This window comes from Aptenodytes patagonicus, chromosome 6, assembly GCF_965638725.1.
Source record: "Aptenodytes patagonicus chromosome 6, bAptPat1.pri.cur, whole genome shotgun sequence".
NCBI classification, from domain to species: domain Eukaryota; kingdom Metazoa; phylum Chordata; class Aves; order Sphenisciformes; family Spheniscidae; genus Aptenodytes; species Aptenodytes patagonicus.
The window spans coordinates 23,029,471-23,050,496 of NC_134954.1; the positions used below are offsets into that span (position 1 = coordinate 23,029,471).

The following is a 21,026-nucleotide window of genomic DNA, read 5'->3' on the forward strand; positions in this document are numbered from 1 at the left end:
ACCCAAATAATGCGGTAACCATGTGAACGATGAGCTGTTCTAGCATGTTTGCGAGCCTCTCAGCAAGGTTCAACACGCTGCTATCTGCATCTTGTTGCCAGGAGACACAACATCGCCCAGGAACATAAGGGAAGCCAGGTTGCGGTGACCACCAGTGAACTCCATGAAGAGTCACACCAAGTCCAAGCAGTCCACATCGAAAGGTTAAGCAGGTTCTTCTGATACAAGATGATGTTGCATAAGAAGAAACTGGCGACAATACATAGTAAAACATTTATCCCCCACCTCAAGATCTAATTCACAACCATGTTAAGTCTAAGTTTTAATGCATATCAGTTTCAATGTTTGAAATCAGAAGCTCTAGTCTTAAAAAAAGTTTCACTCCTAGGTTCTCGCTGATACTTATCCACAAATATGAAGCTCTTCCAAGGGATGAAATACATAACAAGAGTTACAGAACTTGCCAATTTGTCATTCCATGGTAAGCGGATATTACAAATTTATAACAGTCATCCAACCTTGCATTGGGGCATGATTTTGTAGCACTGACTGAAGCAAAGATCTTCACACCGTCTTTTAAAAGAAAGAAGAAGAGTACAGGCTATAGAATTAGCAGCTCAAAAAATACTGCTGTTTAAAATAATTTTAGTCTCAATAGACTACTTTTACCTGAAGAAAACAGTTAGGCAGACACTCACTGGGCAGCCAGTTCAACTCAACAAGATGAAGTCTAGTTTGTATTCAAAGAATCTGCCTCCAACAGCAGAGTTTCACGCCGACTGCAGAACCAGCAGCAGAGCTCTGACCCAGCACACCTGGGTTTTCCGAGATCACACTGTTTCTCTGACTTCATTCATGGTTAACAGAATGTCATGTGTCTGGCAACACACTCGATAAGGTTCTTCTCGACTGATTCAGACAGACAGAAACTCTATGTACCAAGAGACCAAAATACCCACCAGACTGGAAACCTGCAAAGTAAGTGTAAAGGCAGACAACGCTATTCAGCCAATTTTACAGGCTGGAGATGACTAAGCAATTATGAAGCATTGTTTCTTTTAAAATTAATCATTCTTAACTCCATCATTTAGAACATGCAGATCATGTGTGTAGCGATGGATTCTGTGATACAGCTTCAAAAAGAAAACTTTTTGCTTGTTTGCACAGAGCTCAAATTTAAATTACTTGCATGGGCTTGTCTTTTGTTTTCAGAAATCATTTAAAATACTTGGAAAAATGGAAGTTTCTCTGTTGTAAAATACAGCAAGTTTTATCTGCTATGCAGGTACAAGATTTTTTTTTTTTTTTTTTTTTTTAAACAGACCAGCATATTTTTTCAAGACAATTCTATAAAATATGATTATTCCCTATTACATATAATTCTTATTTCCTACTTCACTTTAATTTTCAGTGTGGTGTATCTACATTCTGGTATTGTCTTCAGTAAAAAGGATGAATCCTTAGGCTGATGGAGCCCGAGTTTTAGTGCCTAATCCAACATCCGGTTAGGTGAAAGTAAAGACTCACGTTGACTTTAAGCATTAGATTGGGTCTCTGATGCCTAATGAGAAATCTCAGCATAGTAAATGAAAATTAAAACATTAAGGAAGAAGGGATATACTTCTTCAGGAAGCGGAAGGAAGAAGAGGCAGTGAGAACAAATCCACAAGGACTCAGACGGCAAAGGCAATTTTAAGTTTTTACTATGCAACTACAGCAGTGTCACTTTGAACTGACTATGACTAGAATGAGTTGCACCAGGCTTACAGATTATGGCAGGGCAGATAAGATATGAGAAATTTGCATTGTATGTTTCCTCCAGAAAAAAAAAAAAAAAAGCAGTCTACACCCTGTGCTCATACAGACATGAACTATATAGATCCAATGAACTTGTAAACATCAGCAGTCCCCACTACTATTCAAAATGGAACCTGCATTATAAAAGCTGAAGTTTTGTTTTAGATCTCAGGGTGCAGGATCAAGCCTAAATTGATAACATAACCAGGGAAACTTAAAAGCTGTTTTCTAATTTCAGAAAATGAGTACGTAAACACTACTATGTATAGAGGAAACAATAACTTCTAATAAATGGTTTAACATTTTTAGATGACAACTTAAATAGATGATCAGCATTTCTGAAGGTATTGCTCAGGTTGTTCATAGTGACTTAGCTGAAACATCACCATATATTAGCAACTACACGAAATTTCCAAATGACTTAACAGAGTACCTATCTAATTTTAGATGTTTAGAATGTAATTATGAAAACTGTGTTTGGAGTGCATAAAGTCAATCTGGATTCACAGTGACAGAAAGCAACTGCTGTATCATTCCTGTTTCAACTGCTTCAAAGGTTCATTCACGCTGCCACTTTTTCTAATACGGAGAACAGACTAATTAGGAAGGTCAAGAACAAGTACAATGTTACACAACAGTCCCTGCCAACTCTCTTCAATTTCTACAGAACTGAAGTTTTCTCATTTCACACACTTCAAGCCTTCAGCTTCAAAGAATACTTTCCAGATGGTAAACAGCAGTTTCAACAGGTGTGCAAGAATTTTCTGTTGTGACAAACTTGTTAGATATTATTCAGGTAACATTATCACAGGGTTTATAAAACACTGGTATGCAAAACCTCAGGAAAAAAGAACACACGTTCTGCTATATTTCTGCACCGCTGCTCAGTTAAGCACCCTTGGCTTTGCTAGTAAGGGAGTAAATTCAGTTACCTACCGATATTTCACTTTGATCCTATCATTGTCAGGGTTGCAGTAGAGTCTTTCCAGATGCTCCTGGGAATCATTGGTCACACTTTGCCAGGTCTGGGTTGCTGTCCTTCTCACTTGCCAATGATAAGGCAAGACTGTGTGATGTTTGGGACAATCATTGCCATAAACACAAGTGCCCTGGAGAAAATCCACACAGATTTCTATTCCGTCTTCCTGATGGGTGTGATATTGCAGCTGGTTCAAGAGCTCAAATACCAGATCAAGAGAAGCTTCTTCACTTTTGTCCTGGAATATCCCAGCACTGAATTTATTGCTTGGGTTCAAATTGTATTGCATCGGACAGCTATTCTCTTGGAACAAGCCAGATGTGTAGCTTTCCAGAATCTTGTCTGGGAACAAAGGACAAGCTGCACCATCACTAGCAGTTGGGTGCAAAGGATGATCCTGGAATGATTCATTACTATTATCAGCAGCAGTTCCAGGAGTAGTTTCTGGTGAGAAGCCTTGCTCTCCTGATTGGACATCCTGCTCAGGATGCCCAGAAGGACGAGCTGCTGGCAACTGACTCTGCACATCTGGAGCTGTTGGCATCAGCACAGTCACATTACTTTCTGGTTGGGGGCAAGAAGTACTGAGGTCCAGAGTCTTTTTCACAGCAGGTTCACATAAATCACTATGACCGCCACCTTGGCCTCGGGGCACAAAGACCCTATCCAAGGCCCCAGCTCCCAGCAAACTGGTGAAGATTGGCCGCAAAGCCCGGAGAGTTTCTGTGTCCAGTCTCTTCTGCACTTGCTGCTTCTTCTTGAAGCAAGGCTTCACTGGTGGTATCTTTTCAGACAGTCTTATCTGAGGAGGAAAGTCCTCTGAAGCAGGGCACTTCATTCCTGGGCAGTGAGCCTGCTGCACAACACACGCTGGCTTTGGTTCGGTGTCCATCAGACACAGACTTTGCTCTCTCCAAATCACTTTCAAACGTCCCAGCGTCTCACAAGAATCAATCTAGGGCAGAAAGGAAAACAAGACAGTTAATCTCTCTAATTGCTCATGGTTGACACGAACAAGATCACCCCTGGAGAGGATTTTGAGCCAGCAACAGCAAACTCCTCCCCTCTCTGTGACTGTGGGTAGCCCCTAGGCACGTAAAGCATGAAACCAGCTAAACTCACGCTAATTAATCCCAAACACACACTCATCGTCTTCTCACACATGAAATCTCAGAGACACTCAGGCACGCACACACAGTCCCCAGAGGGTGGGCAGGAAAGGGGGATGGTCTGGTGCCCTCCTCCTTGTGATGATGTTTAATAATAAACAGCACTTTAGTTCATTATATTCCACAAAAGTGAACATTGCATTGTTCATTTTTACGCCTCCCTCACACACAGACCTGAGAACAGAAGCATTAGCAGACATACAGCCCTGAATGTTCCCACCACACTTCAAACATTCATGCACCATTTCTTCTTCCACCAGACGAACAGGCAGATGTACATGTTCCCATTCCATTCGTATATATCTTCCCTCATACAATCTCACACATCCACCCAAGAGCATCATCAGAGAACTGCTGGCTTCACTTAAACGAATGGCAAACTTCATACTGACTTCAGCAGGGGCCAGGATTTAATCCTTGGGTTTTTAGACACAGGAATTCGAGTGCTTACACCCTGTTCCTCCTGCTACGCATCTGACACTGACAGTCTCATACACGTCCAGACACTCCCACTTCACACAGAGCCATTCTCACATGCCCACACACTCTCTCACACTCTGACTCAGATGCACAGGCTGCACTCCGTCACCCTGCTGTGACACACCAAGCTCATTTGCCTCTTGCAAGGCTAGTCAACAAGAATTAAAACTGGGCAATGAAGAAAACAAAGGGGTGCTAGTTACTCAGGAACAGAGAAAAATTCAATTATTTGCAAGATGAAAAATATTTTTTTTCTAAAGTACAAATAAATAGTATGTCTTGTATGTCACCAGAAAGCAAGCTCTGTACCTTTTAATCAGGAATCTTGTAATATTTGATTACATTTAATTAAACCCTCTTCAGTCTCCTTGCACATAGCCTCAAAGCTTAGAGTGGAGCACATTAAGGATTACTTCCTGGATAAATGCATTCCAAGCAAAGTAACTTCTCATGACAAAATAAAATCCCAGAAAATAGATTAAATTTGGCAGTAATTCCTTACTACTGACAATTTGCTCTGGAAAATTTCTCAATGAGTCTTTCTTATTTTGGAACATTCATTTATAAGGCTTTTACATTAGTCTGGGAAACGGCATGTCAGGATTGTCAGAAAAAAGAAAAGGAAGTTGTACCTCTCCAGTTTCCCCTTCTTAGATTAAATTTAAAGCAACCGGTATATTTGTTTGCCAGTTAAAAAACCCTCCAAAATCATTGGTATCTCTGCTATTCTTCCACAGACATACCAGGCAATTCTCTTTCTAAACCATCAAGGGTACCTTAAACCTTCAAGTAACTTCAAAGGTTTAAAAATCCTCAACTCTGAAAGGAATCAGATACTTCACTTCATCGTGCCCAGGTTTAACAGCCCTCGCGATATGGAAGAGGATCTCCCAGGGTTCAAGGGGTCCTGCTGTGCCGAGGAGCTAAATAAGTGACTGCTGGTCATTTTCAGCCATATGTTTAATGCTATTTCAATACTGTTATTGCTCACTTGATTATCATTTAAGTTTTGCTGCTGTTTTTAAAGAACTGCCTTACTGTATAGAGTTGAATACCCCAACAACTCTAAACACAGAAAGCGGTGGAAGAGTATCAGAATTTGTTGACGTTTCTATTTCAGCATTTTAAGATCCCCAATCAGTCGCTATTATTTAGAAACAACGTTAACAATCACCACGGGCAATACTATATTTGCACAATAGATTTCAACAGAGGAAGATCTCTTGGTGGGAGATTTCAGTCCCTAAGTACTAGCCATCTCACGCGAACCACACCTCCTTTTCCTTTGCTGAAGAAAGCAAGTCTAGTTGTCCTAAAGTAAATAACAATAATATAAAAAAAAATAAAAGCAACAACAAGAGCAAGCAAACCCTGACGGACAGACCACCTCACAACTTTCCCCAGGTTCCCTCTGCAGCGCTCCCCCGCTGAAACCTACCGGCTTTTGCTCCCCTCGAGTGAGATTCCTGCGTTTTGTTCCAATTTAAGGACACCTTCAAAACAAGATTAGCCTTCTGGTGAGGGAAAAAAAATAAATTGAGTGCTGCAGCCAGGCGCTGGCACGCCAGTATTTCCACCTTAAAAATGCAGGAACGCCTGCGTCTCAGGTCGCACGTCCCGGGCTGTTTCTCGAGTTGCCTTCGGGGTTACCAAGAGACAGCGGCGCGGGGAGGGAGGGAGGCAGGTGGGGAGCAGCCGGAGCCGAGCCCCGGCGCTGCGGGGAGCGGCAGCCCGGGCTCACCGCCGCCCTGCCCGCCCAGCGGTAGGTGGCACGCCGCCCATCCCGCCCCGCAGCTCCCTCTGCTCCTCACATGTTCTCCTCGCTGTTTTAAGTATCGCTTCCCGAGAGTGCTCGGCAGGCAGCTGCGCAGCCCGGGGAGGAGCTCCGAGGCGGCGGCGCAGCCGCTCCCCGCCGCCTGTGCCGGGAAGCCGGCCCGCCCCCTCCGCACCGCCCCGGCAGAAACCGCCAGCAGCCCGCCCCCGGCAGCAGCCTGCCCCCGCCCGCTCTGGCCCTGCCCCGGCCGCCGAGGGGTCGCGGGCCAGTGCGAGGGCTCCGGAATGGAGACAAAGCCGGCCAGGCTGAAGCAGGCCTTGTTCCCACACGCGTGACAGTCCTTCGTGTCCTTTCGCGTGTCTAAAGTCCCCGTATTGAACCACATCTAACTAGTGACACCAGAGAAAACTGAAAGCGCAGTGACTAGGTCATTCCCAACAGCAAAGGGATAAGAAATTCCTTTGCGATTGATTTACCACGCATTAAGCATTTAGTTTCACCTCTGTAAACCTTGCGAGCCCCGGCATCTTACCAAGGAGGATTTCCTGAGGCAAAAAATAACTAGTAATAGGCCGATGACAGCGCACAGGCATGCGTGCGTGTGTGCTTGCACGCGAGGAGGGAGCTGCTTCCGAGAACATGCAAGTTTGTCAGCCCTTGCAGCTCAAAAGTCACGCAGCATGTTGGAATAAACAGTCCTCACTAAAGCCAAAGACAGCACTCCCAACTTCCAAATGTTACTGAATTTCACACTGTAAGTTACTCAAAGAACACTAATTAATGACTAAGAAGCAAACCAGAAGCCCATCCTGGAACAAAGTCACCGTGACTCATTTTCTGTACCTACACGGCATGAGCTCAGTCCCCTTCTCACATGGGGCTGCCAGGATTTGGGCCTGTACTCGTTACTGCCTGTGACACACTCTGAAAAAGAAAGCATGAAGTGCAGCAAATATAATGAACTACAGTAAGTTATGTTTATTTACATGGCGTATTTTATAAGTGGAATTTGTTAAGAACATAGTTAACTTTCTTTTGTCCAAAAGCCATTAGCGTGCTGTCATCTTTTGGCTGCACGCTGTGCGTGTTGAGAGCACGATGGGTTAGTTCAGCTGCTGGTGTGACAGCCTGGGACGCTTCCCTGGTGAATCACACACTTGTATTGCTGTAGTAAATTTCAACAGGACACGTCCATCAGTTCACACAGACTCGACACTGCCAGAATTAAGTGCATCTGCATCACTAACTTGGCCAGATAAAATAACTTCTAAAGAGGTGAATAACTTCAGAAGGTAAAATTTATGTTGATGGAACACCTATTATATTATTCGTTATTGTTTTCTTTTTAAATAAAGCCAGTCTTTCATTCCTCATGTATATGAATGTTCAGTGATTTTATGAAATTATGTATACAGAGAATACAGGCATCTGGAAAGAAACCATCATTTTAAGATGACATAAGCTTTACTGTGTGTTTTGAAAATGCTGCACAGCTGCGTTTATAATGCGGGGAGAATATGCCATTTCAACAAATTACAAAAATTGAGGTTCATGCAGTTGGAGCTGACTTCTTATAGAATGACACAATAGAGGCTGAGTAAAGAAGGCATCTATATCTACAGGAGTTGAAAACAAATTATCATCTGTAAATTAACTGAACTCTTGAGCGTCTGAAACATCAGACAGGCACAGCCTTACACTCTGTCTGGACTCCACAAAACAAGAGCTTTACCAAGCATGATGACTGGCAACGTGTCATATCCTCATTTAGTGAGAAAGAACTGTGTACACACGTGCATTTATCTTCTATTACCAGAACAGAAATTCTCTGTTTGGAATAGCTTATTTCATGCATGAGATATAAATAAGTAGCACATATGGCTGAACTACACACTAAGGTACACACAACTCCCACTGCAGTGGGATTGTAAGGATGTAACTGAGGAAAGGAGGAGGCCTGGAATAACCATCTTTCTCAAAACAAATGTATGATTAAAGGAAATACATCACAGCACACCAGCAGATCATACACCCACTTCTGAGGCTACCCCACACCAATATATAAAGAAACTATGACCACCATGAAAGTATGATCTCATTTTTAAATACACGTTCAAATGTTAAGCAATAGAAAGAAAGTTTTAATTATTTTTCAGATGGTAAACTGCATCAGAGTGAATGCAGTAATTTACAATTCTGACTTGCAAATACTGGAATAATCAGTATGCACGCTTCACTTATTTGCTGATGAAAGAAGGGAGATGTCTTTGACTTAAATGTTCATGCTAAAAAAAAAGTTCTCAGGCTCCAACACATTTTTTTCTAGTGACAGAAACAAGACCTCCTCTTCTACCTCAATACTTGCACAATGAACATTCTTAACGTCTTAAAACACATCCCATTACAGGAAGGTTAACTGTCCTTTTCTGCTGTTTTATATAAAGTGAAGTCAACAAATGTTGGTGGGAACTGGAAGGATGCTGTGGAACAAGGCAGTGCACATAAGGTGTGCTGCATCTTCTCAGTTCCTGTGAAGCCATTAAATCCCAAGTCTATCTTGCACAGACTCTTGCTCTCTGCATTTTCAGCAAGAAGGAGGGAGAGGAACAGTCACAGCCACAAGCTCTTATTTTAGCTCAATGTATTTCTGCCAGATAATCCAGCAGAAAAGAAAGCTGTTAGACTCCACATTCTGTTTTCCACAACTTCTCCCCTCCCAACAAGTTTAAGAGTGGTATATACCACCATTTTAAAATCAGGCAATAGTAAGAAGGTTCCAGTATAACCCAATTAATATAGAGACCCAGGAATCAAAGTCTAACCTTTCCCACAGTTGTATTTCACATGTTCTCAGGATGCCTTTACCCTGCAAACTGCCTCGTCACGACCTTTGTTAGGCTGCTGTAACGAAGCACTCCCTTTAAGGTACACACTGTGGAAGAAACAATGAGAAACTACTGCCAACTTACTTTTCAAGGGAAAGTAAAGGTTCCTGAAGGAGAGTTAAAGAAGTGGGCTATGGTGATACTAGATGTGCCCACTTGCAGTAACACATGGGGAAAAAGCTATGGTTCTTGTCACGTAAAGGTAAAACTGAGCTATGTTAAAAGATCTGCCATCAAATCAGAGGGAAAAACTGTTGGGGTGGCTAGCAGTGGGTGTGGGGAAGCCCTCTCATTAAAGATTAAGAATCCCTGCAGATGCACTTTTGGGGAATTTGTGGGCTGACATTTTTGGGAGCAAAAACAATGCAGTATATAGACCAACATGTTTTAAAACCTTTTTTTCCTGATTCTTTCTAACCAGGAAAAGAAGTTAATGAAGCTAAAAATACTTCCCTGCCTTCAGGATATCTTTCTAAACTGCACTATCTAGTTCAGTCAACTGTCCAAAACTTTTAAGATGTTTACATTTTCGTTTTCTCAATTATGGAGCAGGTGAACATTGAAACTACTGAAAAGAAAAGGCAGGATGTTGTGTGGTGTTATGTGGCACACACCTTTCCACAGTATCTAAGGCAGCCCTTCCAGAAAATAAGGCAGCCTCTCCAGAAAAAGTGATTCAGGGTCACCATGCAAAACCATCAGTACTGCAAGACTACTTTTCATTGATAGAACGATAATTCATTTAATTGGTAGTATGATAATCACAAAACCACTGCTATCATTCCAAGATCTTGCTACTCAACACAGAAGTTGCATGACTGAAACTCATGCTTACAGAAAGTTATATTGGTTGGAAGTTAACTTATTTTGAGATTACATGTAACACTGTTCTCAGGTGGTCTTCATTGATTTCAAGGTATCAAAAAAATTCCTCCTGTGAGCAATCTCAGCGCTACTGTTCCTAATGTGCTTATACTCTGTATGTCTAAAATAATCTACCTACTTTACACAGCAAATCAAGAAGAGAATGAAGTTGACTTCAGTAGTATAAGAGTTTCCTCCAAGAACTTCTCTATCATTTCTCCAATTTAATCAATCACTATGTAACATTTTACATTTTTTAAAAAATTGCTTTTTAGCACTGGATTTTCCACTGTAAGTAAAGAAATCAGTACATATTATTACTACATAAAATACTGAAGTCTACAGTTCCAGGCTTTTTTTTCTTAACATTATCATTATTATGTAATATAATTATATTAATATTTTCTTAATCTTAATTGTCTGCTATAACAATTAAGCAAAAATACAAAATGAGACATATCCAAGGTTAAGCAACAAGTCAGTGGCAACTGGAAGAGGACATAGGTACCCTGACTCACACAACAGCACTTGACACATTGGATCAACCATTTAGCACTTCAAAGTCAAAGAGAACATAGAAATGTATATGCCTCTTTCTTTGCTATGTAGCAGCAGACATGAATGCTGGAAATAAGAAAAAGGAATGAAAGTTGTTATTCTTATGCTACTGAATTATTATCGTTATTTGCAGTAGGAAACAGACTACAAAGTTATACCACCTTTATTTTAGTAAAAATACTAAACTTCTGACTTTGATTTAGCAGTGGAAAAACAATCAATCTATTAATGTTTTACAGTACTGAACAAAAGATGTACATTTCTTACAGAAATCAATATGAAACTCGGGAATTCATCTGCGTAGCTAATTTTCACTGTAATGCTTTAGAATTAACCAAAGAGATGGTTCTTTTCCATACCAATGCTTGATGACAAATGCTAATCACTTTCAAGTAACATTTCAAGCCCTACCCTTATTCTGACATGGACATGTGCCAGAAAGTCAGGTTAGGTAAGTACCAAGGGAAAAGAAATGTCCATGATGCAAACATTTTTTAAAAGTTAACAGATGGGAAAAGAGAATCTCTGATCAGTTCACCCTGTTATCAAGATGTGCTAACTCTTCCATACCTATTAGACTTTTGCAATAGTCCATTTTTCATAATATGTCAACCTATTATATATAGATTTCTTTTTTCTCCCTTACAAGTTGCATAATTAAATATTTATAAAATTTATTTTCTGTGCGTATTTCTATCCTCCCTCTTAATACTGACTGGTAATTTTAATTGTGTTTTTTTTAAGAAGTTAAAAAAGTGCTTGCTGTGTTTATATGAAGGTGAAATAATGCAAGCCAGTTTCACTAATGAAGAGAGAGGAGGGCAGCAAAGGTTTACTCAACACCTGTATTTGGGTAGCCTTTGCTGGAGTGACACCTAGTGGGCTACATCTCGCTTTGGTCCCTCCTGAGGATAAGGAGGGCAGAAATTTCAAGGTCCAAACATGCTGAGATGAAATTTTCTATTAATTAAAGTTTCCCTCCACTGAACTTTGGTCAGGCTGGTACATACAACTTCAGGTCAGAAGGAGGACCTCCTGGGAGTGGCAAATGCTTCATGCCATTGCCTAGAAAAGAAGCTGGGACCCTACTTTGCTGGGGGGCACAGAAAGGGGCATCTGTGTTATATATCTATGTTTTTAAAAATGGCTTCCACACACTGTCAGAATGAAGAATTGCTTCTGAAAACACCAGAGCAAGATGATCAGTAAGTAAATAACTATAGTAATTACTATTCCTCCTTGTGCCCTACTGCTGTCAGATATAGCCAGGAATCTTAGATAACTAAGCAGTATTGAGTATCTGACTGGTAGATGCATTTGGCTCTTTGGAAGACAGCAATGACCTAAACCCAGTGTTTTTAAGAAAAATATAAACACAGATTATTCTTTTGGTACTATCCACAAGCAAGTAAAAAAACCCTCACCCTCATCTGCTCACACATGATAATCTAGAACTGGTATAAATGGAAAAAGGTGGCTAGTTTATAGTCTTTTAGAAAAAAAAAATCTTCCTGCTAGTTAAACGACATATTCACTGTGTGGTGGTGATTTTTTAGTAAAACCTCATATTCTTCTCTTTTACACTGCTCAAAAGAAAAGTATCAAAACTAGAGTAGTTCCAATTCATCAATATTAGTAAATGAAACCTTTTGAATCCAGGCCCAACTTTTACATTTGCGGCTAGCAGTAACAAAAAATAGTAATTTCCTTGGTCTCAAATTTACCTTCTTTTAATATCTTGTACTAGTAATTAAAGGTTTTAAAAGCACACCATTCTGTTTCTCTTATTTAATAAAATCTGAAAGTTTGGTGAAAACAGCATTTCTCAGAAAAAAAAAATCATATATTACACATGAATATCACCACACTTCTAGTTATTTTGCTGACTATCAGATAATCTTATCTATGTAAGTGATTTATGATTCATGTATTTGGACAGGGAATGCATGATTCAAAAGTGGGCCCTTTTGCTGGAAAATTTGTTAATCATTTCTGCAGAGATATCTTACTACCCTAGGACTGCAGTCTTAGAAGAACGGACCTAGAACTTTGGCCTACACATGCAGCAGAACACTTTAATACTTTTAGCATATCAGTACAGTAACATTATACAACTTAAGCTGAAGCGTTACTAAGAGTTCCCGTCTATCTTATGAAACAAGAAATAATTTTACCACAAAGTAGAAACAGGAAAAAAAACGTATCAGTCATACTCAAGTCAGCAGTCTCTCAAGAAGCCATCTTTCTATATGGAGTTCTCTTCTGCAGCTGTACGATCCGGTGTTGTAACAGTTTGAGAGGAAAATTAGTGATGCTTAAAAACTACCCCCCCCCCCCCCCCCCCAAAAAACACCTAAAAAAAAATCCCAGAACCTTATTCTTAAAATGCATGTAGTGAGCATCTGCAGGGCATCAGGCATAAATTAGGAACAGGTAACACATTTCAGTACACTAAAAAAACCCCAAAGTCTAAATAGCATTTGGTGACGGGAGTCTGAAGACAGCCTTTTGTCAGTGTGAACGGGACTCCTAGAAACAGTGCCTCTCATTCAAAATTAAACCTCCTGACTTGCTCACCCGCAAAGTATCATGTATCCGTTCATGTATCTATTACACACTGGAGAGAGGCTCTGGGACATTAAACTGATTAAAGCATCCACCTAATTTTGAAGTTGATTTACATACATGAGTTAATACATAAAATGATAGAAAATACACCCACAATGGGGACACGCTCATTTGGTTTATATGGGATTTTGTTGAAATGGTGCACCCTCTTGTGGAAGTCTCTTAAATCAGTATAAGCCATGTAGATTTAATTAAGGCCAAAGGCAACACTTACCATGCATCCTTAACTAATACGAGCAATACAAACTGATTCATCTAATACCATGTAACTTTCGAGATTTTTTGAAGGCTAATTCTAAAATGCTGATGATTCTGGAACACATGGATCCTGCCACAAGGTAAGTAGTAATGTGTGGATGGCAGTGCTTTGTTTTTACTCCTTTAGGCTGACTCCTATTTAAACTAAACAGAATGGGAACGTTCCTTTATAATGCAGTGTTGGCCAACTAAAATCTAAACAGTTCTAAAATTAACAGCTAGTTCTATCTAACAGACAGGTAGTTTACTATCTACGTGCAAATAATGTCCATTCTTCAACCAAAAATTCCAACAAATTATTAAGGGACACCTGGAAGGTAACAGTACCGTAGTATTTTACATCTGAAAAAACAGCTAAAAGCTGCTCACTATAGCAAAGCTTCATTAGAGCTTTAGTTACCCAGTAAAACACTGATTCTACAAAGACCTGCAACACGCTTGAAAAGTTGAAGGTGTGAATGAAGATCTCAGTAGACATCCCTTGAAAAGGTCAAGACTTACAATATAAAAGGGAGAGGTAGTATAAATTTGACTGCCCTTTCTCCCAAGCTCTGCATGATTCAAACAGCAAGGAGGAAGATAGCAACATTCACATCTTAAATTAAAAATAAAATAAATTAACTGAAGAAGTTAACACTAAATTCAACACAACATTTTTCTTCTAAGATGCAGTAGATGAAGAACAAAAATCTGAAGCTCAGGAAGTATTGTTAATGTTCAAATCCTCAAACTTAATTGTGCTTCCTGAAAATGGCAATTATTCACAAACATATCACATGCATCCAATGGGCTAGGCATAGTTCCAGATCAGCTGTAGCAACACAGTCTAAGTTCTAACCCTGGTTAATGATACAAAACCATCTGGAAGAAAATGCGATGAGTCCTTCATTTTGCCTAATACATATGTAAGCAACCAACTAGAAGAGATGCACACATTGCTTTAGAAATCCTGCATGTCTTCCTTCAGTACTGCACAGCATACAGTTTGTCTCAGTGTTGACTCCCAAAGCCTCCCTGCTGTGGATATTCTGAGCAGCTGGATGGATACAGGCTGCAGAACACAAATAAAACCACAGCATTAGATAATACCATGCAGAAAACAGCAAAGTGATTGCTATATTCAGCAGATATTCTTTGTCTGAAATAGCCTTAAATGACTATGAGAAGGAGAGAGGCTCTGCTCTAAGTTTTAGAATGAGAATATGCATTTGAAAGATTATTTCTTTACGGAAGAATTATTGCGTGGGAGTACATTATAAATACTTTATTTCTAGAATTCAGCAATCTGCGTGTTGCTGAATTCAGCATTCCAGAAGGGTACAGGATACTGCTTTGCTATATTAACTCTGTTCATGAAGATTTTTTTCCTTTACATTTCCTAAGGTTTTTTAAATTAGGAAAAAAACGTAACTTGGAAGAATTTCCTTTAACAGATAGGTCCAGGTAGAGTCTAGCCATGATTGGCTAGCTAGAAAACACAAAGCTAATTCTGTTTTCTGTGGATGGATTAATCTCCAATCTATACCAATATGGCATGAAATAAATGAACCTGAATCAATTCTATCCAGAGCTAGCTCAAATCTGCACCACGTTCAAGATCACCACAGGCATGTAGCTATACTGCTGCTAAGAGCAGTTCTGTACAGCTGTGCCACAGAAGTTTTGAACCGCTTTCCCGTAACATGGGCTTTACATTAAGCTCAGTAGATCCAACCTGGAGAAGAACTAGACCACTGCAGACACCTGAGTGGCTGTCCGTAGTTAGCCTGGCTCCTGTCCTACTCATTAGGTCTAGCTCCACATCAGACTCCCTGGATCCAACACTGCTGCTGCAGAGCACACCTGCATATACCTGGACCTTGCTTCCTTGTGACAGATATCCTGTGAGAGCTTTCTGTCCCAGCTAGGAAGTGACGCTCTTCTTAGTGCTAGCGCTGCTACACCCAGCCTGACTCTTACAGAATCCTCAATATTAATATTAATTGGATTTCTTCTTATCTCCAGACTTTGTATTAAGTATACCTGAGCTCAATCATTACCTAAAGTTCTAAAGCTGGCTGGATATGACTCCTGTGTACTTCATTCTGTACAGACCATTATAGTGAAGTGGGTATTACCATGATGAGTTCAAATGTTTGTGATGTCCAAGGCTAGTCTGTGTTACGTATGATTACAAATAACCATTCAAAAGATGAAGTAGTCAGAAATATCCCCTTTTATTCACTCATCCAAACATTCTTCACATGATACTTCAGTTTCTAGTTCATCCTTCTTACTTTAGATATTAGCATTTTAGGAGCCATCAGCACATAGACAGCTAACTCGTCTGACTACACATTATAGGCCAAAATTTTCCTATGGCTAAGATTCAGAAGACGGTTACCGAACTTAAGGCTGCAGGAATGGGAAACCCCAGGGATAACTCACAGGTGGAAAGTGACACCAACCACCATGAGATCCTCCTACACTGCTAAAGGATGGAGCAGTAGTGGGTGGGTGCGAGGATGACACATTTCAGACTCAGAAATCCCATATGCCTGACTTCCTCCCACTAACAGGGATTCAGACTGCTGAATTGGACTGGCATAATCCCACTGCAGATCACCTGATACACCCCTAGTGTGGGGACTACATGCGAACTGCTTATAATCTGTGTGCTGTTAAAGAGACACAAGCTGACTATCCTACATTAAAATGATTGTTTCTGATTACCTGGCATTCTTTCTGCCTAAATATATAATCACAGGCAGCAACTAAATGGATGGGCCCAACAGGCAGCAAAAAACCTGGGCCCTACACCAGTGTTTCACTGCCTCAAGTCACACCCTTAGCTCATTTTGCTGTCCTACTGCCTATCAACTGTCTTCCACTCACACAAAACACAATTTGGTACGTCTGCTTACATTAAAGGCTCATTCATTCAACTTCCTCAGTCTCTCCTAATGCAGCCCTTGTGCTGAAGCATTAATGACACAGCTTCCACGTTTACTTTCACCCTGTATTCCTCCACCACATCATAAAAGGCCAGTGTGACCTGTAAGAAAGCTTACAGTACCTCCATGATAGGTGGCACACCCATCAAGAGTCCTCCTGAGCAGATGAAAGTTACAGTTCCTCAGTGGCCTCCACACAACAAATGGCTTGACTGCCATCCTCGGATCACATCTGGCTGGAAAGCATACAGGTGTAGTGTCAGTCTGCACAAATCTCCATAGGACCCAAAACAGGAGATTTTGTGCTTAACCAGAATAAAAAGTGAAAGATATGTCAAAGGATGAAATAAAACACCTTAATTTTGCATTTCCTGCTTTCAGAAGCTTTTATTTGGATTATCTGCGGGATACGCCTGCAGATGTCAAAGCAACAGGGGAACCAGACCTTGAAGTTCGATAAACAGATGCCCCAAATATTGAGTATTAGGTTCATTCTTACCTGTAGAGCTTAGTTATTTTCCAAATATTGCATTTGATATTGCTTTTAAAAAGCATGGTCAGTTCCATGCTCTATCTGGGATAAATGCTGAGCAAACCAGCCCCTGAGAATCTATTTACAGACATTATTTCATTCATTCGGTCTACACGCAGAAGAACCTATCAACCAAAACTTTAAAAATGCTAAAGGAGGAAACTGGAGCAGATGAGACCATTTCAAGACACCAAAAATGGGTCACATATGCTACGCTTAGCTCCCTTCAGAAACAGCAAGTGTCACAGAAATCCAGCAAATTCCAGCTTTTAGAAATTAAAGGCGAGCATAGCAATCCATTATTTCAATGCAACGTCCTCAGAAGGTAAAAGAGAACAGCTCATGAAGCAACAGCACTGGATAAAATGTGCTCTACTTTTTCACCTCAATGATTATTGCAACTGTCTTCCCTTTTCCTAACACAGAGAAGGATAACTCAGACATTCTCCTCCCCTTACAGAGTCACTGATTCTTCCCAAATTCATACCCAGATAAGAAAGCTATCCCCTCAAAACCGTGTCTGGAAACAACACTGCTTCAAGACAGTGCCATTCCTTACCAACGCCCAGACTGCCCCTCCAGCTGTGCTCTTTTGGAGGCTACATTCTAAACCACATCGAGGAACTGATTTGGCTGAAAAATAATACAGCCAGATTATGTCTCCAATTTTAAACCTCAGACACCACAGAATGCTTCAAAAAAAGCGCAGCACACAGAAGAATTGGAAAGCTTCTCATCCACCTAGTTCACACAAAAATAGCAGAAGCCACTCAGTATAGGAACATCACGCATGTTTATTCAAAGGCTTTTCTTTTGTATTTCAACAACGCCCTAGCAGCTGATCCAAAACTCAGAACACTAATGCCTTACTGCATGATAAATATCCATACATCCAAGTAAACACGGGGATTTCAGAATATTAGAAAAGTTCCATTTTGAACAAAGAGGGGGTTTTCAATCTTAATTATAGTGAAGCTTTTGCTCTGCTCTAATGTAATTCTTAGACATGGTTTAGTCCACTGACTCTGGAACGAATGCCATTGAGAAAGTTTGAATTTAGATTTAGATGTGAACGTGAAAACCTAGCAGTTTTCAAAACTATGGAATTTATTTCCCAACTAACAAGTGTTGGGGAGGAGCGGGGGAAACATGGAAATCTGTCCAGATTTCTTCTAGCCAGAATGAGGAGAATACACAATTTCCCCCTGAGAATTGCAATAGACAGCTGCAAGATTAAGTCTCAGTAATGAACTTTTTAGGCTGTATCTACACTACTAGGAAATGTTCTCAATTTCAGTCAATTACTTATGTTAAACAACAGAGTAGACAGAGGTCTTCCACATATGTGAAGTGAAATGGTTCAGCTAGAACAATTAAATAAGGGCAAAAGGAAGTGATCACCCCCAGAGGACTTGGCAGTGAAATGGTTACTGAAAGCAAATAATAGATATTGTTTCTGTGCTTAACAAAAACCCTTTCAGAGAAGCAAACAAAACCAGAATGGCTGGTAAGTAGACAGCAAAATTAATGGGTGCAAGGTCAGCCAAGTTTATGCTTTAGCTTTGGATGTAGGTTCACAATGTAGTTGCATATGGAAAATAAAAAGGTATTTTCATATGAATGGGATCATTCCTCTGGCTGCGGTATGATTTAAACTAAAATCCATATAGTACTAGCATATAGATAATGAACTGAAAAAGATGTAAGAGACTGCACAGATGCTTCAACTCCACAGTAAAACCTCAAATCCAGGGTAAACACTGACACAAGGCCAAAGGCACAATATCCTTTTCAGACTAACTTAAAAAGAGGAAAACATACACACCCCCAAGTATAACAGAATATACACCACTGGTACTATTGAAAAAAACACATGCAAGCATCTGGAGACAACATCAAAGAAATGAGACTCTCCTTTTCTGAAAGACAGTTGGACTCATTGCTGTCTTACATTCTAGAACCGGCTGAAATAAACAATTTTAAAATATCAGGTATCTCTTAAATATATCTCTGAAGATTTACTCTGACAAACTAATGTTATAAAAGCAAAGAACAGAGAGGGTGTATCAAAGTCCATGTTGAGAACATTTGTTTTGTTATAGAGATATTAAGGGTGTGCACTGTAATTCCACACAGCACACAATGTTCTATGTTACTTTTACGTACATGAATTGTACACCACCACAGAGATCAGCTATAATCACCACTGGGGTGACATGTATTTTAATCACAAATATTATTTTCTGTGGGACTCAGAGAGGATTCTTGCCAGTCAGTATTTCTTTTTGATACAACTGTTACTGTTGGAATGCGATAGTGATCACTATCCTGGAAAAGACACATTTCTGTCTGAAGGTTTTTAAGAATTCTTCTGTTAAACAAGATGTCAGCTACCATGGTAACTAACGACAGAGCAATTCACTTAGCCATAAGAAATATGGAATGTCCTAATATTGACACTAGATGACAGCAAAAATGGTCCTGTTTGGTCTGTTCACAAACAATGTATTAATCTCAAGAGAGTTTTTTCCACAGGTTTTGCAAGCTAAAAACAGTTATCAAGAGCTTTTGAACTAGATTAGAAGGACTGTATAAACCAGCAAGCTGTAAGAGCTTGTAATCTTTTCAGCAGAGCTATGCCAAGAAAGAACGGTAGCTCAAAGCAATACAGAATTTTCAATACTGTTAAGTCTTACTCGCAGAAACAATCTCTGTGCGTTCCCAAGGGTATAGGTAGACATAGCTGGGCAAGCGTAATCAGAATCTGACAGAAAGGTCACTGTACGCAACATGAAGAAACACAGCAAATATAGTTGGAAAGAACTGCTACACAAGATTCTGTAATATATTAATTCGATGGAATGCATAAATAAAAAGAGGGAGAGAGAGAAATAAACACATGTTCAGAAAGTTACTAACCAATGACCAATCAAGATGTTCAAGACTGTTGGCTACATAAGTACAGCTACATTATCTCTGGCATCCACCTTAGGAATGCCTAACTCCTCCCACCCCACACGCAGTCCAGACATCAGTTACATCCTAGGTATTCCTGCACTGACCTGTTGGAGACACACGGGAGAAAAGGAACCGTTACCAGGCCAGAACAACTCCTTATCACTGTATTGCTTTTTGCTACTGGAGCTACAAGGACTCATAGCTCTTCAGTCCTAGGGCACCTATTCCTGGTGCTGTTACAGTGACTAAAAGAGCCACCACATCAGCTCTCTGGTTCTGTTCTTGACCTACCTGAGGTTGCTCCCTGTCTGTGCTGTCTTACAGGATTTTCCCCTTCTGCACATTAGGGATTCTTTTAGGATTTTGACACCTAAAGGAAGACATGACACAAATTAACCAACTGAAAAAACGCTAGTAAGAAGTTACGGACTCATTAGAGGGTTTTTGGGATTTTTTTTTGGAAGATAGTCTTATTAATGAAAACCGTTCTTAGACCTTGGGACATTAAGATTCATATTAGCACAGAAGATGACAAATAAAACTTTGCTAAAGAGCAGACTTATTTACTGTAATTCACCTGCCTTGGAGATTCTACCTTCCAATCCGACACAAGTATGTTCTGGAGTCTGTACTTCACACAGATAAGTGACAACAATATAATAGACAACAAATCCTGCTGGGAAATACCACTGCCCTCATTTAAAATTTTCAGCTTGGTCCAGCTTAGAGATTTAGAGAAAAAGCGAGAGCAGTAAAGATAATCTGTGTATTTCCAGAATATTTATCACTGCTTCTGTGTTTTAGAAAGAAATTTGGTAAGAAACATGCTTCGTAAATTACAAAGGTAACAGCATTAATATTTCTATTATCAGGAGAACTTTCGCTTTTGGGTCATGGAGCCATTGTTCCTCTGATTTTGTTCCCAACAGCTTCTGAATGAGGATTCAGACAAGATGCAGTCAGCACAATGCCGATTTAGGCACTTAACAAAAACTTGAATTGTTTTCACAGAAATTGGTGGCCCGATTCACTTTTGGGGAAGCAACTATGACATACGTAAAGGGAATATGAAGCTTCAGTGACAGTTTCGTTGTATGCAGTGTTCTGCTTAAAGCTACAATTTGCCAGTGTCAGGATTTTTAAAAAAGCAAAGTGCTCATTTGTTTTTTCAAGAACATCTTTCATTACTTCACTGCCTAAACCAATGTCAT

The 21,026-nt window shown here is 40.1% G+C and overlaps 1 protein-coding gene across 5 annotated transcripts in view; it reads right to left on the bottom strand.

Moving 5' to 3' along the window:
- Positions 1–21,026, bottom strand: part of TIPARP (TCDD inducible poly(ADP-ribose) polymerase) — a 42,491-nt gene that overhangs the window by 19,205 nt on the left and 2,260 nt on the right. For 2 of the 5 annotated variants that reach the window (XM_076341481.1, XM_076341478.1), the window contains exons 3-4: positions 16,448–16,561; positions 2,734–3,731 (exon numbers count right to left, since the gene is read on the bottom strand). In XM_076341481.1, the coding sequence (XP_076197596.1) occupies positions 2,734–3,731; positions 16,448–16,471 (1,022 nt within the window). In that variant the 5' untranslated portion in view covers positions 16,472–16,561. Of the gene's footprint in view, positions 1–2,733; positions 3,732–5,863; positions 6,286–16,447; positions 16,562–21,026 lie in introns of those variants that run through there. The other 3 variants (XM_076341479.1, XM_076341483.1, XM_076341480.1) reach the window with 3 other exon arrangements.